The sequence below is a fragment of the Mixophyes fleayi genome, chromosome 1, assembly GCF_038048845.1.
Source record: "Mixophyes fleayi isolate aMixFle1 chromosome 1, aMixFle1.hap1, whole genome shotgun sequence".
In the NCBI taxonomy this organism is placed as follows: Eukaryota; Metazoa; Chordata; class Amphibia; order Anura; family Limnodynastidae; genus Mixophyes; species Mixophyes fleayi.
In genome coordinates this window covers 146,393,718-146,419,199 of record NC_134402.1, presented here as the reverse complement: position 1 = coordinate 146,419,199, position 25,482 = coordinate 146,393,718, and the positions used below count along the sequence as shown (strand labels likewise).

At 40.1% G+C, this 25,482-nt stretch overlaps 2 protein-coding genes across 2 annotated transcripts in view; one reads left to right on the top strand and one right to left on the bottom strand.

Annotated features, from left to right (window-relative positions):
- STPG2 (sperm tail PG-rich repeat containing 2) overlaps positions 1-25,482 on the bottom strand; it is a 629,437-nt gene that overhangs the window by 185,378 nt on the left and 418,577 nt on the right. The gene's annotated exons all lie outside the window — the stretch shown is intronic.
- LOC142104629 (uncharacterized) lies at positions 3,220-5,539 on the top strand. The gene is made up of 3 exons (XM_075189417.1): positions 3,220-4,044; positions 4,353-4,436; positions 4,914-5,539. Exons 1-3 carry the CDS (start codon positions 3,540-3,542, stop codon positions 5,537-5,539), a joined length of 1,215 nt encoding a protein of 404 aa, XP_075045518.1. The 5' UTR covers positions 3,220-3,539.

Here is a 25,482-nt window from a genome sequence, read left to right as displayed (position 1 = left end):
TTATCTAGCTAGCTATTTACCATATATATTAACTTTCTTTAATAACTTTATCTCTTTGGTGATTATAAGGAAATTTAATAGCGTACCTCCTTCCTATAGGAGCATGGATAAGTTCTGCAGTTCTTGGAAGCTTCAAAAGCGGTCAGGAGGGGCCACATAAACAGAACCACAAGGGAAAATTATGAATCCTTTAATAAAACATCAGCTGATACTTATGATAATTATGTTTCTGGCCTGACAAAGGCTAATCTTACCACATACAGGGAAGTACATCAATTACTAGAAAGTTTTCTAACTTCTCAAGCAAATTCACAAATCAATTTCACTAGAAACAAATTTTTCAGCTGGGGAAACAGAGCTGGAAAACTTGGCCAGCATGGCTAAATATCAGAAATGGAGAGGTCACATAGTGACTTTATATCAGCACAGTCCCCCATGCTTATCACTGAATGAGTGAAAATAGTTGAAGCTTTCCAGAGTTATTACTCAAAACTCTATAGAGGCATCTCGCTTAATGATCAATTACTTCATAAGCTGTTGAGAGTGGCGGACCTCCCTCCACTGACTACAGAGCAAAGGGAGACGCTTGAGGTGGATATCACCAACCAAGAAATAAATTCTGCAATCACTAACCTGAAATTATATAAAGCCCTGGGACCGGACAGCTTCACATAAGAATACTTTAAATGCCCCACATTGTTGGAGTTTTTTCGCACAAAACACAGGGACTATACGTCTTACCCCTCATTTAATGTTGCACATACAGTACTTATCCCCAAACCAGGAAAAGACCCCCCAATTAGAGAGCTCATATCACTCTCCTTAATTTGGACTTGAAGCAATTGGCAAAGATTAAGGCCAGTAGATTGCAAACTATTCTTCCTTATCTGTTAACATACCACCAACTGACATTTGCTTCCTGTCGTCAATTTCTGCAATTGTTGCACCAACCTCACGTCATACCTCAAATATGCTCCTTAGTTTGGATGTTCAAAATTTGTTTGACTCAGTTGCATGGCCGTATCTGCATGAGGTTCTATTCTATAGTAGAGATGCTCAGGCTCGGTTCCCTGAGAACCGAACACACCCGAAGTTAGCAGAACCGAGTCGGCTCACTACTTTTGCGCACCCACGGAATTGAAAACGAGGCAAAACATCATCATTACATCGTTGGATCTCGCGAGTTCTGGATCCTATAAGTACCGCCCTCCACGGCGATCCAGCGCCATTTCACAAAGGGACACAGAAGGGTTAGCATAGTTCTTGGCAGTCTCTAGAGTAGTTGGGCAGCATCATAGGTAGAAAAGAAAAAGGAGGGGCAGCAGTTTTATTTAAAGTCTACAGTGACATTCAGGAGAGCTCCATTGCTAATTGTCATTGCTGAAATAGAAATACTATTGCTGGCAGGCTTGGTCTTCTAAATCTGCACTCACATTATACAGTGTTATATAGGCTACACACAAAGAGGAGAGCTCCATTGCTCCATTGCTAATTGTCACTGCTGAAATAGAAATACTATTGCTGGCAGGCTTGGTCTTCTGAATTTGCAGTCAAAATGTACGGTGTTATATAGGTTACACACAAAGAGGAGAGCTCCATTGCTAATTTTTATTGCTGAAATACAAATAATAGGGCTGGCATGCTTGGTCTTCTAAATCTGCAGACACATTGGACTGTGTTATATAGGTTACACACAAAGAGGAGAGCTCCATTGCTAATTGTCATTGATGAAATACAAATAATAGGGCTGACAGGCTTTGTCTTCTAAATCTGTAGTGACATTGTACTGTGTTATATAAGTAACACACAAAGAGGAGAGCTCCATTGCTCCATTGCTAATTGTCATTGCTTAAATAGAAATAATAGGGCTGGCAGTCTTGGTCTAAATTTTCAGTTACATTTTACTGTACCATAGCTCACTCAGAAACAGGAGAGGTGTCAGGGTTCAGTGTTGAAACAGAAATTGCAATAATAGGGCTGTCAGTGTTCTTACAAGTCTCCAGTGACATTCTACTGTGCCATAGCTCATACAGAAACAGGAGAGGTGGCATTGTTTTTGCCACTTTTCAGCCTCAGTCATGATGATACTCTACCTCATGTGCTCAAGTCTATGTTCAAGTGCATAGTGGGTTTAAATCAGGGAAACCAAAATGTAAATAAAAAGCTTGAACTTTTTTAAAGAAAAAAACACCTCTCTTATAAAGGTGAAAGTTTACTGTAGAAAAACATAAAATTGACAACATGCCATTCTATCCTAAATATTGTCAAGCATACCAGCATCACCTAGCTCCCTTCTCTCAGCTAGATCTCAGCACCTGCAATCTACACTGTCATCATATTCACCCTCATCAGTGTGTACATCATCCTCAAACAATACTAATTCATCCCCGCTGGAATTCACTATCACAGAAGTCTGATGTAATTGCCGGTAATGGCCTTTCTCGTGGAATTTGTAGTTCATTTTACGGAAGAGCTGTCACGATTTTTGTGCAATTCTTTTAGACCAGACCAAATGTCAAAATGTTGTGCAGACTCATCTGCATCCCCACTGGGTGTCTTGGGAAAGCTATGTTTTTTCCTAGCAGCAATTTCCAGAGAAACTGAAGGAGGAGACATCATTGTGTCATGTACAACTTGAGCTGTCAGCTTGCTGACCAGGAGTTCATAGCATCTCTTGAGATCTGGGTCAGTTGGAAAGAAAGAAATGACATAGCTCTTAAACCTAGGATCAAGCACAGTTGCCAAAATGTAATGATCAGATTTCAAGATGTTGATAACTCTTGGATCCTGGCGAAGCAAATAAAGTACTTAATCTACAAATCCAATCTAATTAGCGGAATTGCTTTGTTTAATTTTCTCCTTCATTTTCTTTTGCTGCTTTTCAAAAAGTCTAAGGGCTAGATTTACTATCAGGCGTGATGCATGGCGGCTTCAAACCGCCATGCATCGCGGCGGTTTTCCGGCGTGTTTGCATTGCAAACAGCCGGATTTACTAATGGGCGCATTTCAGCTTCAATTTGAAGCCGCCGGCGATGTAACGGCGGGATGTAATGCTCAAAGCCGCCGGCGGCTTTGAATAGAACATGGCGCTTTTGCTTTAAATGACGGCGCTTTTGTGTAAAGGCGGTTTTTTTGAAAATTACACCTGTCTCCTGGCCTGTTACTATTGGCTATTTTAAAAAACAGGAGATTTGACATCACAAGCCCTATATAAACCACTGGCCTGACACTTTTTCTTTGATAGGGGTTTGAGGAGTTTTGTGAGAGGAGTTTGGAGGATAGTGGTTTGCTGAGAGTTGGAGTTTGGTGGATTGGTGGAGCGATATCTGTTTGAAGTGTGAGTAGTCCTGTGGTTTTTTCCTGTTTTGTACATTTATTTTCTCATTTATTTTCTGTCTTTTATTTTTTGTATTTGACTTGTCCTTTGTCTGTGTTACTTGTGTGTGACTGTGTGGAGAGTGTGTCTGTAGGTAGTGTAGTTTGTTCTTTGTGTTTGTAAGTCCTTCAGTGTTTTGTGTTTTTCTGTCTTCTGGGTAAAAATGTCCAGAGATAGGAGGGGAGAACAGGCTGAGGAGAGGGAGATGGAGGTTGAGGGGTCAGAGGAGGGAGAGGGAGAGGTTGAGGAGACAGGACAGGGCAGGAAGACCAAGACAGGGAGGAATGTGCGCTTCTCACATGATGAGAATTGTGTGTTGGTGCACAACATCATTCCCTGCTACGAGGTCATCCTAGGGAACCTGGCAGCCCGGACTCCTCTAAGGCGGCGTCACCAACTGTGGGGGAGAGTCTGTGATGCCGTGAACGCGGTGGGCCCACTGAAGCGGACAGTGGCACACTGCCGCAAGCGCTTCTCTGATATTAAGAGGAGGCTTAAAGAGAAGATGGCCCAGGAAAGGAGGTCGACAAGGCGCACGGGTGGTGGCCCCCCACTTCGTATGGAGTACACCACGTACGAGGAGGAGCTGCGCCAGATAATGCCGGCTGAAATTGTAGAGGGCATAAATGTCCAGGACACCGACTCGCCCTCTTTTGGCCAAGTAGTTGGTGAGTTATTTGTTTTTTTTACCCTAACAGTATTTTAACTGCTTTTCTCTTTTTAAAACTGCTGTTCTTTTTTTAAAACTGCTGTTCTTTTTTTAAAACTGCTTTTCTCTTTGCAAACGTTTTTTCTTATTATTTGTTTTTTTTTTTTGATTTTCAAAGTGTATTTTTGCCTCTAATAGTTTGTAAAGGTTTTTTTTTCTCATAGAAAAAAATATACAAAAATTGCAAACACATTTGTGCAATAAACAGTATATTTGGAAATTGTTTTTTTCTGGAAATACATTGTATGCTTTTTCTAATACATCCAGAATCGCCAGGACCGCAGTTCAGTCCCAGTGCCAGACCTACACCTCCACCTTCAGCGAGAGATTCGGGCACAGACGAGCAAGCAGGTGCGTGATTTCTGTTTAGGAGAGAAATAATGGAGTTAATTGATTTTCTGTGCAAATGTTGCTGTCAATGTTTTTTTATTTTTTTTTTAATTGTTTGCAATGAGAAGTTTGGGCTACATTTTACTAAACTGATATGTTGCCTATAGTAACCCATCAGAATATACCTTTACTTTATTTATTGCATTCAATAAAATGACAGCTAAAATCTGATTGGTTGCTATAGGCAACATCTCCACTTTTTATAGCATGTAGTTTAGTCAAAATAACCCAGCATGTACTACACAGTCCAAATGATAATGGGTATTAAAAGGATAATAAGTGCATCCGTAAGCAGATAGCATAGGACTAGAAATCAGGAATGCAAACATTGTGAAAGAATCTGTAGTTGCTAAAGAATATTCTTTCCTATCCAGTGTTCAGAATGCAATATACAAACTTATTATATACTATATACTTACCGTCATTTTTCATACACAGGGCCCTCTTCATACCAGCCACCTCAGGCGGAGTCATTGGAAATGTCCCCTGAGCCAGAGGATCAAACGACCATCACCCTGGTAACAGTGGATGCCCCTGTGTCTGGCCTCCAGGAAGTTTCACCTGGCCCTGCTGAACCATCACACCACCAACCTGCACCTGCACCTATGGACCCAGCCAGAGAAATGGCGCTGTCTATTGGCGCATTCCAGCAGCAACAGACATTATTCATGGACAGGCAAACTCGCCACATGTCCCAAATTGCGGCCCAGTTGAGGCGGATACACCGCTCCAATAGTCAACTCCCTGCTGGAATCAACCGTCTGGCAACAGCTTTAGAACAGACCAATGTGCAGCTGGCCCAAATGACTGGGGCTGTGGAGGCCTTACATTCCACAGTACGTGAGGGGAATGCCAATGTGACCCGGCTGGCAGGGCAACTACATTCAGAAATTGTAGCCCGTTTACCGGCACCTATCTCTTCAGCCACCACCAGTACCGCTAGTACGCCTAGCACATCTGTACAGAGTACTCCTCCAAGGAGAGGTGCTCGCACCAGGGGTGGGCGAGGGAGGGGAGAGAGTGGCACCAAGCATTGTGATATGCCTGCAAAAAGACGTCGCTAGTGCAATAATTATTATTGCTTTATGTTTTCACAAGTTTGCGTAAGCATTATACGTTATTATTCATTGTGTTCTGCAATAAATGCAGTTAAATTTCTATGGTGTCAGTGTTTCTTTTCTGCTAATTAAACAAGAGTATACTGATGTTTTAAAAACTATGCACTAATTTCACTTAAACATTGACCTCTGACTGTCACATTCCAGGGATGTTCATATTTACCACATGAGGAGTACACACTATCCTGTTTTTAAAGGTTCCAATTTACAAAACATTTAAAATAAAATACTAAAATTGCACTCACATAAAACACATTTTGTAGCAAAAAATGTTTTTCATACTATGTACTTACACGTAAAGTAGTTTGCAATTAGACGGTCTCTAATCTCCCTTCCGCCCTCTGTGTCTGCACATCACCAGATGTGACACGTACCCCTTCTTCTTCACTGTCTACTGCAATAATCGGTGGGGTAAGTTGATGTAAAGCCAGGTTATGCAGCAGACAGCAAGCCAGGACAATCTCAGATACCTTTTCAGGTGCATACATAAGCACCCCACCAGATTTATCAAGGCACCTGAACCTGGTTTTCAAGAGTCCAAACGTACGTTCTATGATACCTCTAGTGGTTATGTGTGCCTCATTGTATTGGTGCTGTGCAGGAGTCTGAGGATGCAGCAGAGGAGTCATGAGCCAGGAGCGACACCCATATCCTGAATCTCCTGCAATAAAAGTAAAATGTTAGCTCCCATTTACTTTGAGCATGTTGTACAGCAGTTAGCATATGTGAGTCCATTTGAGCAAGGATAAGGGATATATAAAACATGCAAAGTACATACCCAAAAGCCATCCCTCCGGCATTTCACCACTTTCAAATTTGGCATAAAGGGTAGACTGTCTCAGGATAAAGGCATCATGACATGACCCAGGATAGCCTGCAACAACACTCAATATACGCTGGTTAGCATCGCAGACAACCTGCACATTCAGGGAGTGGTAATGATGGCGATTAACAAAAACCTCTGCCCTGTGGTGAGGTGGTCTCAGGGCAATATGAGTGCAATCTATTGCACCCATTACATTAGGGATACCTGCGACCCTATAGAAAGCTCCCTTGAGCTCATGCCACTGTGACTCCTGGCTGGGGAAGCTGATATAGCTAGGGCACACTCTTTTAAGGGCACCTAAAACCTGTCCAAAATGCCTTGAAAATGTCGGCTGCGTTATGCCAATCACTCTGGAGGACACAGATTGAAAGGAACCTGTTGCCAAAAAGTGAACTACACACAGTAGTTTGTGTAGTCCTGACACTGCATTAGAGCGGCTGGTTGTAGGCTCCAAATCATCCTTCACTTGCTCATACAGTGCCATGAGGTTAGTACGATTGAGGCGAAACATTTGTACTACCTCCACATCAGCCAAAGACTCCAGATTCAAACGCACTGGAAATGCACGTGGAGTGCGGGGTCTTTGCAGGCTCCGCGGAACAGATGCCAACTGCTGTTCATCCTCCTCCTCCTGGCGCCTTTCTGCCTCCATCAGGTAAAAAGCTGCAAACATACACTGGCAAGAATGCACCACATTACCTGCAAAAGCCATTCTCCAACAACCCCACACCTGCCAAATAATGAGGGGCCCTTTTTGTAAGCATCATGATTAACTGCTGGGCAATAGACGGTGATTGTCTGTGATTGCTTCAGGCAGAAAAACCATTTTTCACATGTGGATTGCATTAGCATTAAAATAAGGGTTAACTATGTAATGCAACAATTCCCATCCTAGTTTCTTTGAGGCAACAGTATTCTAGTGGTTTTTTGGAAAGTGCAAAACAACTAGAAAAGGAAAGGTGAAATGAGATTTTACTATGCAATCATACTGGGTGAAAAAATAATGGAAAAAAAAAAAACAGTAGCCTGAAATTCCATGACACTTTGCCCATTTTCTATACACAGTCCTAATGGGTCATTGGACATGAAATAGGCCTTTCTCTTATGGTCTGATTGGCAAAATACCTGAAACAGCACACTGTTTGAACCATCACGCCGCTCACAAGCAGCGCTTTCATTTTGGTCTTTTGAATGGCGGTTTTCCGGCGGCTTTATAAACCCCCTAATAGTAAATCCGGCTGTTTGTATGTTGAACATTGTTGAAACCGTCATGGCGATGTATACAGAGGCGGGTTTGGAAACATCATTTTTGGCCGTTTGGACGGCGGGTTTAGCCTTAGTAAATCCGGCGATGGCTAAACCGCCGCCAAATCCGCCGAAAGTCGGCGGATTTACAAACACGCCTGATAGTAAATCTAGCCCAGAGGCGGGTTTGGAAACATCATTTTTGGCCGTTTGGACGGCGGGTTTAGCCTTAGTAAATCCGGCGATGGCTAAACCGCCGCCAAATCCGCCGAAAGTCGGCGGATTTACAAACACGCCTGATAGTAAATCTAGCCCAGAGGCGGGTTTGGAAACATCATTTTTGGCCGTTTGGACGGCGGGTTTAGCCTTAGTAAATCCGGCGATGGCTAAACCGCCGCCAAATCCGCCGAAAGTCGGCGGATTTACAAACACGCCTGATAGTAAATCTAGCCCTAAGTAGGGTAATCACTTGACTGAAGTTAACAGTGTCTGCACTCTCTTCGCAGGTGACTACTTTGAGTGGTTTCAGCCCCTTGTACAAAACAAAACTAAAGTACATACCCCCTAAATTCTATGCTTCTTGCAGCTGCTGCATTCTCCTACATGCTGTTACAGAATCCCGAAAATGACCCTAAATATTTCGGGACACAGACAGCATCTCCTTCATGTCATTGTTATTTTTTAAAAAGTTCTGTACCACCAAAAAACAGGGAATGTGATGGAATTCCCCCTCTGTAATGCTCTAACAATATTGGTGACGCCATAAGAAACCACATATCCTCAGGAGAGTCCAAGAAGGATAAGCCATGTTGCAATGACATCCCTTAGTTTTTCAAACAGATTGTCAACGGTATTACCTCTGACCTGCTCCTTGTCTTGTCTCTGATAACCATCTCTCACTCCCGCCTTCAAGACTTCTCCCGGACTGCTCCCCATTTATGGAATTCACTACCACGCTCAATCAGACTTTCCCACAGCCTTCAAATCTTTAGATGCTCTTTGAAAACCCATCACTTTTTTAAAGGTGACATTTATCCTTGATAACACTATTCACACTAATGCACCCTCACAACTATCCCAATCTCCACTCTGAGCTACACATTTGCTCCTCTTGTTTCAGCTGTGCCCTCTTCCCTTTAGAATTGAAGCTCTCTAATGAACAGGGTCCTCCATACCCTTTGTTTTCTTGTCTGCATTCATTTTGTCTGCCTTGTCTGTTCTTGTTTTATGTATGTCTTGTTTTATTTATGTCCTTGTCTTCCCTACTGTACAGCGCTGTGGAGCACGGGGGTTCATTAAAAATCTACGATAGTAATAATAATAATAATAATAATATGCCTCTTAGTGAAGCAGATGATACACAGAGTAGCCTGCTTCTGAAAAATGCGACGTTCTTGCGTACATTCTGCTGTCCCTGCCGGTGAAGGCAAATCACCAACCCTGTGGGCTGTCACAATCATATAATATTTAGTTTGCCCAGTTCCGCTTGTCCAGATATCAGTGGTTAAGTGTACAGTGGTTAGAATGGCATTTTGAAGCCCAATAATAAAATTTTTACGTACCTTCTGGTAGAGGTGCGAAAAAGCTTTTTTAGTAAAATGGTGTTGTGATGGAATTTGATAACAGCGACAGAAGACCTCAAGTAACTGTCTAAAACCAGCTGCATTAATAGTGGATATTATACGCAGATCTAATACTAGCATAGTCGCCATGGCGTCTGTGATCCGCTTTGCGACTGGGTGACAGCTTTCATACTTGCTTCCTCTTGCAAAGAATTGTTTAATAGTCAATTGTTGTAAACTACTAGTAGTCTTCTTCTTGATCTACTGAAGATCCATCCCCAGCAGCAGGAGCAGCAGCAGTGGGTCTAATGCTCAAGGATTCTTCTGAAAATAAAAAGGGGAGGAATCATCTCACCTTATAAATTTGGATGCAGGAATAACTCTGATCACTTGTGAGGATATTGATTAGGAAGGTGTTGGGGGTGTAGATCGCAGGTGCTGGGATCTAGCTGAGAGAAGAGAGGTAGCTGATGCTGGACTGCTTGTTTTTTTTAGCATAAGTTTCTGATTTTCACAAAAGCTTTCCATGAACTCGTTTCAAATGGCGTAACATGGATGAGGTACCTAGATGGCTAAGGTCCCTACCTCTACTGACTGTGGCTTTACAATACTACAAATGGCTAGACAACTGTTGTCAGGATTTGGGTAAAAATAATTCCACACATAAGAGGTGGATTTTTTTCTTCTTCTTATCACTGGCTAGAACTGCTGCAGTCTTTGTTTGAAAGTGTATGAAAATAATATTGTGACATGTGAGTGGTCAAAAGTGACTGCAAATGACTTGAAATTAGTGTTATTGAGTTTAATAATAATGTAGGGGGATAAAAATGCAAAATTATGTGATTTTAGCAAAAAAAATAGGGATTTTAGAAATAAAATATGTGATCCGAAACCAAAACCAAAACACGCACGGGCGGTTTTGCCAAAACCAAAGCCAAAACACGAAGTTAATCCAGATCCAAAACCAAAACCAAAACCAGAACCAGTGTCAGTGAACATCTCTACTCTATAGACATTTTGGTAACGACTTTAACGATTAAGCCAAGTTCTATTACACATCACCTGCCACTTCTTTGTTGATTAATGACGTAACAGGTGTAAAAATAAAAATGTCAAGGGGAAAAGGATATCCAGTTTCCCCGTTGTTCTTTAATTTAGTTTTGGACCCTATGCTCAGAGTTTTGCAGATGTGGAGTTTATTCCAGGGCATCAAAAGTTGAGAAAAGGGAGGTAAAATTTACGTTTTTTGCAGATAATATTTTGATCTAGATTTTCAACCCGGAGACTTCTCTCCAGCTCCTTATGGATAAGATTGCTGAATTTGGATCTATCTCAGGCTTTACAGTAAATTTTAAAAAAATCAGCGGCATTATTCTTGAGAGAAGGCTCCGCATGCCCACATTGGGTGCATGGAGGTAATATTACATGGGCTAAATCGACCATCCCATATTTGGGCATACAGTTACCAAAAAATATTAATCTGTTATACTGCCTAAACATAACTAAGTGAATCACAATAATTGACAACGACCTGAAGGTTCGGGTCATCTATGTCTCTCCTATGGTTGTAGGTCAAATCTACATAAATTGATAGACTTTCCAAAACTATTGTACCCCCTCCAGGTTTTGACTCTGTTATAAAAGCAGAGTGATATCGCTAAAATAGACTCTTACACTGCTTTATTTGGAGGAACAAAGAACCCATGATTGGATTTATAAGACTCCAACCATCCAAAATGACAGGCGGGATTAATTTACTTAATATTCTCCTTTATAATTAGGCTGCACAGATGCAATATTTACGAGCTTGGTTATATAATAGTGAAACTTGTACTCATACCTTGCTTGATAAATGCCTGCATCCTGACCTCAGTTTAGTTCTGTTCTTATACCTACATGATCAGGATCGCATTCTTGATAATCCTACACAGATGTCCACACGGAAATTTCACCTCAATTCATATGTTTCCATACATCTTCCCCTTCTGGGGAACTCAAATTGTTAGGACTGCATGGCTTCCTATCCCTTTATGGTATGGGATAAAAAGGGTATTAAAATGATTCAAAATTTAATAGATAATACTGTTAGAAAATCTTTGACATATCAGGCCTAAGATAAATGTGAAGTGATTAGACCTTATAATTTGGCTTTTTTACAATGTCAACATTATATTATTACTGTGGTGTGGAAGTTTTCTCAACATGTTTGGGGAACTCTGATTGACATTGTATTATCGACACCAATTACAAAACATAGAGCTATTAACTCGTAACTGCCTTCTAAGCCAACATTTCCACTATAATAAATCAAAAACGGTATTATTTCAATGGACTGAAACAAATTTAACAACCACTACCTTACTACGGGCACTGGAAGACTTGATTAAAACCCTTCCAGCAATGACATATGCAGAGATGTTTATTTTGCCCCCTCTCATAGATTTCAGATTGGATTAGCCACAACTCATCTTTCTTCAAAGTGTGGTTCCCCTAGGTTGGGCTTAGCACATTGTCTGTGGGACTGCCCACCAATTAACAAATTCTGGACCCAAGTCTAGAGATTCTTTAATGGACAATTGGTGAACTTTGTACCGCTTTCCCCATAGTGGGCAATCTTTGGGATTTTACCAACAGAGTGTAAGGTGTGAAAGGACTGTAAAAATGATTACTCGCAATCTCGACTGCTGCCAGAAAGAGCGTACTCCAGGGGGTATCTACACTACGGAACCGCCGATTCCCAACACTTTAATGTAATTTTCTCCAAATAGGCTTTGTCTTTAATAAAAGTGCCATTTTAAAAGTTACTTCAAATTGCCAGGAAACGGCGAGTCTACAGAACTGCACATAGTAAATATACTCCCAGATCTGGTCCAACAACATTCCTCCTCCTTGTTCACTATTTAAGGAGAAGCTGTACCATATGTTCCGCATGAATTGGATCAAAACTTCATTGCAAAAAGAAACCAGAGTTAAACCGTTTTTGATACCTGGGAAAGTGTTATAGATATCCTCTTGAAAACCATTAAAACACAAATATGAAAATGCTTTTACCAAACCACATGGTTTGATCTCCAGGTGTATTAGGATGCTCCACCAATTACATTACTGTTGATTGAGTGAGTGATTTCACTCCTTAGGATAAGACCCCCAGAACCATGGTGTACTTGATATTTTGTTATCATGTTCTTTTGTGTCCATAACTGAGATATTGTTAAATATTGTATTTTTTCTCTAGGCACTAATTGCATCAACCTTATGCTGTAAATTTGCTTTTCAACAATTGTCTTATTTTTTGTTGTGTTTGTCTCTTCAGCTTCAAAACAGAGAATTTTTTAAATATATATACACACAGGAGCTCACATTGACAGTTTGTAACGTGTTTCCCATTTCAGTACCGCATGCGGCACATCGGATCTTCACAGCAGATCATGTGGACGCCAATCTGCCAGGAGCAAAGTGACACCATGGACGCGGAACCAACGACGCATCATTGGTGAGTATAATGCACACAGTGCATTTTCTATACATAACATGACAGGTCATGTTTGTGCAGCTCTGGCTCTTCGGACGCTGGCCAGAGTCCACCTAGTCTGATGATGCTATTACAGGCTCCCTCTTGGCTGGATAACAGCAAACATAAATAAATGACACCTACTTTATATGGCAAAAACAGCCACACAGTTTGAGGCTATTACATCCCTGATGATGGGTATTGGGGTAGAGGCTTATAAGTCCCACTTCGCTGGCAGGCCTTTTCTATTGTTGCAGCGGCTTAATTGGAAACAGGCCCGAAGTCAGGCTACAAAATGCTTTGTTATCTCCATATGAAAAGCAACATTTTAGTTTATGAGGGGTATTAGTTTGGTGTCCATATGAGGTCCTTTTTATAGCTGAGCTTAGTGGCCATCCCAGCTTAACACTAGTTATTACGGATGTGTCAATCTGCTTGGCCTTGATGTATCCCGGCAGAGTTGCCATGCTTACTGGCATTGAGAGGAATTTTTCCATACAGGGGAGACTTGGCGCACCTCTCCAGTCAAAACATGTGTTTCGCCTTTAATACATTTAAATAAATCTCTGTCCCTTCATGCCATCAACACTATGGTTGATTTTTAATTGACTAACTTGTAGGTACACCTATAGTCGGTGTGCGATCATGCAGTTGCTGTTGTTTGGTTGATGCAAGTTTAGATTTACTCTTGCATCACCCAGTCGGATCTCGTCAGATCCATGTCAGACAGCTCATTCATTGTACCTTTCAATATGTCTTTCATTGACTGTGGATACCTTCACGGAATACACAGGTTTCAATCGGTATTGGATGCTGTGCAGCTGGGAGGGATACCTGGTTTCCCATGACTACGTACCACTCAGTGACTGCTACAGTATGTGAAATAACTGTTCCATGGCTCAGAGTATATTTTATGTCTATCTATAGCTCCCTTCATCATCATCATCATCATTTATTTATATAGCGCCAACATATTCCGTAGCGCTTTACAATTGGGGACAAACATAATAAACTAATAAACAAACTGGGTAAAACATACAAAGAGGTGAGAAGGCCCTGCTCGCAAGCTTACAATCTATGGGACAATGGGAGATTGACACATTAGGTTAAATATACATTTTGCATCTTGGCTCAGCCAGACTGCAAAGGTAAGGTGACTCATAAGCTAAATGATCCTGTCACACAACAATGTTGGTCAGGGGGTAGTTGTCTTGTGTGAAATTGTGTAACAGGCTAAAGGTAGTGAGGTTAAGAGGGTGGTTGAGGAATATTATAAGCTTGGCTGAATAGGTAGGTTTTCAGAGAACGCTTGAAATTTTGTAGACCAGAGGAGAGTCTTATTGTGCGTGGGAGAGAGTTCCATAGAGTGGGTGCAGCCCGAAAAAAGTCCTGTAACCGGGAATGGGAGTGTCACTCACCGGACTGTGAGTGCCATTTCCCGTGTGTTCAGGAACCGTGGCCGTCCGCCATCCTGAGGGTCTGCGCATGTGCAGCCCTTATCAAGCCTCAATACCTGTTGCTTTTAATTGATTGGATGATCAGGCAACCCTCCCTATTTAAACCACCTGTGATCATTACCTGGTTGCCTGATCTTGGAGTCTCATTCCCCATGAGCCTCTGAAGGTGTTCCTGTGTTCCTCGTGTATTCAGCTTCTGCTGATTCCTGTTTACTGCTATTGTGGTTTCCAGACCACTTCAACTCTCCTGTGTTCATCGTGTCTGCACTCAGCCGATTCCTATCTGCTGCCTCCGTTACTACTACTGAGTTCCTGTTCACTTCAACTCTCCTGTGTTCATCGTGCCTGCATTCAGCTGATTCCTATCTGCTGCCTCCGTTACTATTACAGAGTTCCTGATCGTCTCAACTCTCCTGTGTTTATCGTGTCAGCTCTCCGCGGCCTCCGTTACTACTACAGGGTTCCAGACCGCCTCTACTCTCCCGTGTTCAGCGTGCCTTCTCTCCGCTGCCTCCACCGCTACTACTGGATACCAGACAGCCTCAACTCTCCTGTGTTCATCATGTTTCCAGTGTCACTTACTACTACTTCCTGAGTATTGCTTCGTTGATTCTGGATTACCTGCCGTGCGCTGCACCAACCTGATTACCGCTTCCACCCTCCAGTGGTCTCTCCTCCTGCCGGCCTTCAGCCGTTCAGGTATCCCTGCACGTCGCTCTGACAGCTTGCTCTCCTGAACCGCGGTATGCATACTTTCCATTGACTTTTCTTTTGTATTGCATATCCATCTGGACCGAGTTGTGTTCTTCTCCAGAGCCTCCTATCCACTGAAGCTATTGTTACCATTGACTTTGTTTCCTATTGCCTGGATTGCTATTGTGACTTTGTATACTTCAAGCAGCGCTTGTCAGTTATTGTTGTATTGTGGATATCATCGTGGGATCAAGTTCTGTGTGCCCCGTGTATACTCTGCTTTACATTCATCTCCTTGTGCCCCTCCTCACATATATATAGCAGTGGTACAACTTGCTGACGCAGACCACTGACTCCTGTTCCCTGTGACACCAGTTTCAAGTATCCTCTCACATAGCAGTGGTACAACTTGCTAAACGCAGACCACTGACTTCCCCGTTACCTACCTTCACCTGGATTCCATTCCTTCACTATAAACAGCGGTACAACTTGCTATACGCAGACCGCTGACTCTCACTACCTCCTCGCTACTCCTGGACATTCCTCCTCACTATAGCAGTGGTACAACTTGCTATACGCAGACCACTGACTCTCCTCACGTTTCCTTGTCCATCTGGTTCCTCGTGTACATTCATCTACTCATTACCAGTTGCTGCTAGTCATAGACTTTCCTTGAGCATTCTCTCACCATCTGCTGTTTCTCCTGTTCCGTTGTCACCCTGCTACCAGAGAACCATAGTACCAGCTATATTACTCTGGTAAGTCCATCATCTGGTGATATCCTGGGCAAAGACTCCTAGTGCCCGTGACAGGGAGGATGTAATGAGGGTGGATGAGAGACGCAGATCTTTTGCAGAACGGAGTTGCCGAGTTGGGAGATATTTTGAGACAAGAGAGGAGATGTATGTTGGTGCAGCTTTGTTGATGGCCTTGCAGGTTAGTAAAAGTATTTTATATTGGATTCGGTAGAAGACAGGCAGCCAGTGTAGAGACATACAGAGTGATTCAACAGAGGAATAGCTATTTGCAAGGAAAATCAGTCTTGCCGCAGCATGCAAAATAGATTTTAGAGGTTTGAGTCTGTTTTTGGGAAGACCAGTAAGGAGGGAATTGCAATAGTCAATGCGGGAGATGATTAGTGCATGAATTAAGGTTTTAGCAGTGTCTTGTGTGAGATATGTGCGGATTCTGGAAATGTTCTTTAGATGTATGTAACATGATTTAGATATAGAGTCAATGTGGGGAACAAAGGATAGGCGTGAATCAAGGATTACACCTAGGCAGCGAGCTTGTGGGGTGGGATTTATGGTCATGTTATCAACAGAGATAGAAATGTCAGGTATGCTCTTGTTGGCAGGTGGGATTATTATTAACTCTGTTTTAGAAAGATTAAGTTTGAGTTGACGAGAGGACATCCAAGATGATATGGCAGAAAGACAGTCAGTTACCTTATTGGTGCTATACAATTCATGATATACAGTTGGCTCAGTTTGAGGCAATACTAATTTGGCCATTATCTAAACTTGTGTCACTTAACAAAGACACCCACAGCTACTTAATAATTTCATGATTACGGAGCATAAATACATCTTTACCCAGTGATTGCCAGAGAGCTCTATCAGTTATTTAACTGACGCCGAGTTTCTAATCTGAGGACCCGCTTACCTCAATTTTGCTTATACAATTTCTTATTTGAGAATATATTATACCATACATTCTAGACAAATACTATTACATTGGAAACATTCCGAAGTCCAAATTTGTCCACTGCACTTTACACATTTTAAAAACTATACATACACTTAGAATTAACTGACGGAATACTATTATTGCTATATAATTTAAAATCTTTATAGATTGATCTAGTGCTTGCCGACTGACTACAGGGCCAAGGTTTTTGAATGAACATTTAAGTAACGGGAGTTGGGTTTCCATCGACTCACATAGGGACCCGACCATAGGCCCAGGACCTTTAGGCAAGACGTATGTAGCTTTTACTCCACGGCAGATGCCACATATTTTGGTACACATGAACTTTTCTATCCTGACTATATTTCCTTTGAAGCAATTTTGAGTGGATCATTGTGTTTATCGACTAGAATTAGGGCATCGAAGGACACAGATTTGTGATGCGCCATTCCTATGTCAACTAGCATGCAGATGCTAGTTGACCCGTGACTGGGCAACCATCTCCTGCCCCATAAAAATGAAGTGGTTGGGTTAGAGGGGATTAGGATGGCCATTCCATATACCCCTTTTGTCAGTTGAGGTAGTTATTAGCAGTTCCTCATGATATATTGCTGATTCACCCAGTGGGTAACAACTTGGGTCGTTGCGTTGGATTAGTTGTGCTCCCTTAGGGACTATCTGTGTGCAATTCAGGGACTGTGGCTAGCAGTAATGTTATGCTGGTCAACCCTAATCCCCGGCTCTCCTGGAGGGTCACTATTTTTCCCTAACAAGTTCAATAGGTGCAGTGGGCAAGTTAATAGGTCACTCAGTGGGGCTGTCATTGACCACCCTTTTTTCACGATGGAGTGGGTGCACCTACTTAGGCCAGATGGGGGTTCACCAGATGGACGAGGGTTTAGGGTTTTATATAGAGGGATTTAGTTCAGTCTTTTGATGGCGGGCTCATCTCTTGCTTGGCAGGAAGTTTTTGCAGTCAATGTCTAATTCATACAGTGCTACCACTGATTGGCCGCATGTCACTGTTCCCTTTGAAGCAACCTGGCTCTTGGTTCTTTTTTGTGGGGGTATCCTTGACCTGTTTTCTGAGGGCACGTCATTGTAAGCCCAGAAGGGGTGTAGTCACTATGATATTAGATTTAGCACCAGCCAATCATAAAGGACTATGTCCTGGGACCAGTGGCTAATGCCTGTTGGCCATTCACTGTTTGGTTTTGCTATTAATTGTTAGCTGACTCCCAATTTGCTTTGTCAGAACCATTTTTCTTTAATTCAACAGACTGTGACCGTGTATCTTTTTTTAATTATGGATTAGAGTGTTAAATCTTAAATGTTAAGTGAGGTTTTGCTCAATGAAGAAGATGCATCAACAGTATGCAGTTTAATAACTTTTGGTCCGAAAAAGTGGAACAGTATCTGTTGGAAAACTGTATATGTACTTATAAGTACTCTTCAACATACTATCTCAGGAGCCGAAATAAGCTACTAATATACTGCATGCTCAACATTCTACATGATTTCAAAGGAAAATTGGTGGATGAAAGAACATTTTACTTGTAAAATGGTTAGTACAAATGGATAGTATATTATAAAATAAATAAATGTGAACCTTGGACAACAGACAGTTGGAATAGTTTAAGTTCTCACCTACTGATTTAGCCATCAAATTGCCAGCATGATGCATTCATGTAACTAAAGCAACTATATGATTTATGACTTGACAATAATGTCTTTTCATGAAGTGACAATGAAGTGACAAGCATGTCCAGCCCATCCTTTATTAAATTATCAACACACTTTTACCAATCACTAAGTGTTTTCCCATCTTCTTTGTAAATATAATATTCGGCCCTTTCTCACAGTCCAATTAACATATACGGAGGCCCCTGAAATGAGTAACATTGCCTATGAGTATTACATATCTTGTTATGCTTTTAAGATAAACAAAGAGAGAGCTCATAGATTCTTAAAATAATACTTTTTTGTCAAGTGTACAAAATCACATTAGAAAATAATACACATGTAGGATTTAATTACAGTTTGAAGCACATCCTTACGAGAAGTGCAGAATTGCCTCAATATGACTGTCAAGCTGCTGACAGAAAGTCAATGTCTTTGGTATGTCCACAGGGTGATACTGTCTGCTAACGTTTGCTGGACCCTCTGTGCTGTTTGCCTGAGGTGTCTTCAGAAATACAGAATATACAGCTAATGTTAAAGAAATTAAATAACAATGATGCTGTGCGAGACAAAAAGGCACGCAAACAAAAAGAATAGAAGAAATATCTAGTGGTACAGGCCCCCTGACAGAAACTATTGTATTGTTTTGCACAGCTAGCATGCTTACAGTTCAACAACAAGGAGACAATGTTTTCATATACTCTGCAAAAAAAAAAAAAGTACATTTTTCTTTTGTCATAATAGGGTATCACATATCTAAATCACTATTGTGGAGCCAGCCAGTTGAAACCAGACTATTGTGTCAAAGCGGTGTTCTCAGAACACATAGAGGTTTTAAAAGCTTTGCACTAATTGCAATAAAACTCTCTCTTTTAGGTCTGACCTACATAATTTTAAGCACATTACTAAAAATCCTTACAATTTTAAAACATAATGCATATGCGACCGGACAAACGGACAATGACTCCGCAGAGCAATTCTTTGTTTTAAAATGATTGAGTATTTGCAAAGTATAAATACAAAAGCATATAGATCTGCTGAATTTTTGCAAGTACAGTGAATATATAATAATTATTAATGGAAACATAATAAAACATTTTCTAAAATAGTGTTGTTGCTGTTGTTGTTGAGACAATGCAAGATAAATTATTATAATTAAATTATTAATTAATAAACACATTTTTTCATTTGTGTCATATTTATAAGAAAGTTTCAAACTAATGCAATGCTGTAACAGTCCATTTTGCAAAATAGGTTTAAAAAGGGAGGATTACTTCTAAAAGATGGCAGAGATGAAGATAGGAGGTTGTACAAAAGTAGGGTGAGCATCTATTCTGTCTGCCTTCAAATAACAGGAACATAGATCGATAGGTTCCCTTAGGTTTAATACATTTACAATAATAAACCAAGCAACCAACACAACAATTAAACACTGCTTAATCTTTGGTGCTAGTTTGGCGTTTAGCTATAATAATATCCAATAGGTATCAATTGCAGCAGTTCAATAGAGGTAGTGTTTGTCCTCCACTATACAAAACAAACTAATACAAAAAGGTAGAATTGCGCAGATGGTACCCAAGAGTACATTTATTGAACACAAATAGACAATATATAAATAAACCCTCTGAAAATAATAAAAACAATCAACATACATAACACTGTAATGTATGGAACAAGAGTCCTAAAAGTTCATAGATGCAAAAAATTATTGCATTTAGCACCAACCGAAAAACAAATAATCATGTCCTGTATATGCTCATCAAAGGTGAATATGTAGGTAGTAGTTATATATTAACCATTCGATGCATCCATCTATTGAAAAATATGAATATATGAAAAAATGTGTAGAAATTCAGAAACCAGTCTGAATTAGCTGATATCCGCTGGAGAATCTGGCGTGAGTGTAATGATGAAGCCCACACAACCCCAAAGGCTTGGCCGCAGATAGATCCAGCAAGATAGTAGAATAAATCTGAACAATCACCCGCCCAAAGAGTGAAAGAATTGACCATGCCTCTTACCACATCAGCAGCTCCTGGTAAATTGCAGGCTGAAATGTCTCCGTGGTGCGCACCAGTTACTCAATCCAGACAGCTATTTAGATGGCTGCACAAGAGTTACTCTTTGAATTAATCCAAATTTTCAAACTACACATCGAATAATCACTGCTAATTAGGATCCGATATAGATGGTTGGTTATCAACACATCTCCAAGAGTTGTGGCAGCATTTATTTTGTATGGAGTGCTGACAGTGGTTATTACCATCAATTATATCAGAATAAAATATATTGACTAGCATGTCGTATCATAGGATGTCCTGTAGAGCCCATTGTATAATGTAGTCAGTAATGGTCTGTGATAGTTTACTTACCTCCATTCGTGCTATCCCATCAGGACTGATCTATGAGTTACTATCAGCATTGGCTGACAGTATCTCAATTTCCATTCCTTCACTGCACTCCAGCAGCCAATCAGAGTCCAGTGGTAGACAGGAAAATGATCATTATGAGTCGATAATAGATCTCAAAGCATTTAGCTTCCTAATCTGCACTGAACTCCACAGGAGAAATTCATTGAATGAGATGATCTAGACTACAAGCTAATAGACTTTTAACAGCTCCATGACACTGTACATTTAGTGCTTCCAGTTGTGAAGGAAACCACGGGTAATGGCAAAGTTGGCATCTCTGTAGCATTGTATACTACAATTCAGCCAATAAGAATATCTGGTGTGATATAATGTAGCAACAGAACCAACCAAAAAGGAAAGCAAAACCCATAAACTGAAGCTTTAGCTATATGAATTATAGTTAGCACACTGTTCCATTGTATTAAATTTCCAATGCAGAACTCTTAAAAAAACATAAATATTTTAGTGTCATCTAAAACAAGCAAATAATGACATATCTCAAAATTGATAGGTGGTTAAAGTACAGTCACATAGCACAACAGGATAAAATATCAAAGCAAAGTGTATTAATTGTGCTTGCTATGACATGAACATGATATGACTTGTCCTATATGTGAATATATCTGTCTATCTATATATATATATAATCTGCCATCTGTATCAAATGGAGCATTTCTGTTAACTAGGACAGAGCAAGCCAATCACTGGGACTCAGATTTCTGCTCAAATCCACAGTGAGGCAAGATAGAGAAGCTCTGCCCTCATAAATTGAAAACATGTAGAAAAAGAATGTAACAGACAGAATGCTGGGAAGAGTTTAGTTATCTATAAATACTGTGTTTTAATATATATTAGTGAGGTTAGTGGGGTTACATGCTTTTTAAAGATCTCAGGATGCAAAAATAGGAATTGGTGAAGAGGTATATAAAAATTACCTTGGCATTTATAGTTATGTAACATGTGAGGATTGAATTCACATTTGGTCTGAAAATCAAGTTATACAATCAATAATATTTTTTAAATGTCAACCAAGATATCAAAGACATAAAAAATGCAGTTTTGTGTAAAATATAGCAACAGAACATTAGATTTATTCATTTCCACAGATCATCATAATTTCAAAGTTGTTTAAGTGACACAATTACAATCCTGTAATTATAATTACTCAGAAGAATCTGAGAGGAGTGTAGAACATGACATTATAAAAAAAGAAGTAGGACAGGAACGCAGTAAAAATATAAAAAGCTGCCATGCTGATAAAATAAAAGGAGACGCAACTGTCTTCTGTTCTTTGATGTTCAGTATACTCCATGACTAAAGCAGTAAGAGACTTTCTGTCATAAAGTACAGAACTGATATGCCTCATCTTAGCTGGATCTAGCCACTTGGAAACTACTAGGTGAAAGCACTGCATTTATATTATCCTTGAAGTTAACTCTCCATTTAACCCATTTTGGCCCGTTCGGGTAGTTTTGTACCCAGCAGTTTAATATTGTTTCCAAGAATAATGAATGCTGCAAAATTAAATATATATATATATATATATATATATATATATATATATATATATATATATATATATATATATATATATATATATATATATATATATATATATATATACACAGTGCTTTTTTTCCCATTGAACGCTGGGAACGGAGTTCCGGCACCTTTTTTTTTTACTTTTTTTTTTCCTCTGCGGTGCTGCTACAGTGCAGCACCGCATCTGTGTGTGTGTGTGTGTGTGTGTGTGTGTGTGTGTGTCCTGCTTCCGTCGGCCGGAAGCAGGGCAGCGGGAGGAGTGGCGATCGAACTAAAAAGAGTGAAAATAAGTATGCAGAGAAGGTAAGTAATACTGACTACAGAAAGTGGGAAGGGGCGAAAGTAGAAGAGGGCTACAGAAAAACAAAGGGCGAGCAGAAAGAAGGCTACAGAATAGAGGGGGAGCAGAAAGAAGGCTACAGAATAGAGGGGGAGCAGAAAGAGGGCTAAAGAATAGAGGGGGAGCAGAAAGAAGGCTACAGAATAGAGGGGGAGCAGAAAGAAGGCTACAGAATATATATATATATATATATATATATCTCATTTTTTATTTTTTTTCATAAAAGATTAATAAGACGTGAGTTCCGGCACCTTTTTTTTTACAAAAAAAGCACTGTGTGTATATATATATATATATATATATATATATATATATATATATATGATTGCCACAATGTTGTCCGTCACATAATGTTCTTCAACCCCCCATCCCCTTTTTAGCACTGTTATTTGAAGCTAACTGTAACCCTACAAAAAAATGCATTTTTGTAAATAAAAAGTTCAAAAAAATGTTTAAGCAGAAAAAATATACATTATTCCTGTGTCATGATGTCCAAAGATAGTAGTCACCACATATGTAATCAGTTTTTACTGCACATGCACCACAACTGTGTTATCTGCATCTAAAAATTGAAATTTTCTACCCAACAGGCCAATACATTTAGTTATTTTGGACCTTTTTGTCAGATACCGATATTCAATGCCAGGAGGCGCATTTACTTTCACTTCCTGTCTGAGGCTGAGCAGCTGCAGAGGAGGAAGCCAGCCAGAGAGTGCAGAGTTATAGCATCATCCTGCCCCAGCCATACAGTCTGCTACACAAGATAAAGTCAAGGGGGAGGCAGAGACATGGAGAGAGGGGAGCTCAGAGAAATGTAGCTGAAAAGTACATATGGTGTCTGAATAGTATGTTATTTTACCTTGAATGATCAAGCAGTAGAGTTATTATCTTTATATTATATATTATTTTATTTAATTTTTTTATTTTTTTAAAAAAATACATGTAAATTTGGTATGGTATGTATCGTATGGTAACGTATAGTAAATTTTTGTTGTTTGTTTCTTTGTATTGTAGACAAAGAGGCGTCAAAGAGCATTGACAATGGGTGAAATAATTGCAATCCTCTCTTTTTCTGATGAAGATGATAAGGTTGTCAATGTGGTACGCAAATCGGATGAAGCAAATGTGGTTGTGCATCCAGAAGTTGACGAAGGCAGTGATTATGAAAATATGGATGATGAGTTGTCTGATGATAATGCACCACTTACAATGCATAATGCCGACACTGTGGAACTGGAATATTCAGGGAAAGATGATGCAAACAATGATTCCGTAGATACAAATATTGAGTCTGAGCCACCTGCCAAAAAATTCAAATCTTTAGCCGAATATAAAAATGCTACATGGCGAGAGCGTGTCTTCAAATATTCTAAAGAGCCATTCAATAATGAAGAAACCTACATTGAAAATATTTCCAAGCAATGGGGTATGTTGCGTGAACCACAAACTTGTGGGCTAATATAATAAATACAAGATTATAATGTAACTAATCATATTGTTTTATTGCAGGTGGGAAATCACTGTTTCAGCTGTTTTCCCTTTTCCTTAATGTAGACATTGTTGAAATGATGATTGAGTACAGTAACCAATATGCTAACAAAGATAAAGCTCAGCTTGAACTCAAACCATATCAACTCAAGAGATTTTTGGTATTCTCTTTCTCAGTGGTTACCACAAACTTCCTCAATGGAAACTGTATTGGTCATCTAAAGTTACATTAGTGATTTGAATTGTCAAGCAGGCTCTCCTGAGATCAACATTTGAGTCAATCAAGCGATTTATGCATTTATCAGATAACAACAATTTGGATAAATCTGATAAATTTGCTCAGGTTAGACCGTTTGTTGATGCAACAAATAGGTAGTTCATGCAATTTGGCGTATATTCTTACAATTTGTCAATGGATGAGAAAATGATACCATATTTCCAAATTGGTATTCACTCAAGGAAGTGGTGGTGGCCACTTTTCCTCAATACTCTCAAACATGTTGGTCAATACTTGGAAATGACATGTTTTAATAGCAAACACTGAAATAACCCAGCCTAAATCACAGCTGGAATTCAGAAATCTTTTTTGACACATTAACCGGTTGATAGTGACGATGAAAAGTGTGAAAGTTATTTACCAAGTACAAGTCTGCAACATTTTTAATTGGTAGAATTCCTGGTGTCGAAGTCAACAAATTGGATAAAGTCATTTCAATTAAAGTCGAGCAAACTTGGTTGTCTTTGTCTGAAAAGATGCTTACGGTACGCTACGCCGTACAAGGGCACGCTACGGCGCGAAAGGGCGTACGCATCCACTACACGTGGCAGCAACAGTAATTGGTCTTTTACCATACATTCGCACAAACACGCATACTTATAAAATAGTACACATTAATGGTAGTTGCAACACAGTCAGTTATGTCGAAATATAGTAGTATTTATATGTTATATTAGAGTTACATGCATATTAGTGAAATACACGGAACAGGTTGAAGGAATCATATCATGAGTGGTATCATAATAAACCTCTTTACATATCCTACTGTTTGGTTCACTCTGCGAGGGAATCGCAGAGTGCATACACAAGTTATGAATGATAGGGAATTATGAACTACTTAAGACTAAGGAATCTTGGCGGGAAGAGCCGAGCATACCCCCTGGAGAGGTGACCCCCTCCTTTGGATTCCTTAGGATGAACTAGCCAATGATTGACAACCCCTTGGACCTTCCTGAGACCTGGACCAATAGATGCAAGCTATACCATCGTCATTGTGTTACTGTATTTTTGCATGTATATAAGCAGCAGCTTCACATCTAGTGTTCAGACATCTTGTCCCCAGACTTCAGGATTGAATGACTGCACACTGGATCCAGAGCGCCTGCGATAAGTAACGGCTGTATTTATTATTACTTCGCTTGAGCATATTATTCTACTTGTTGCGAAT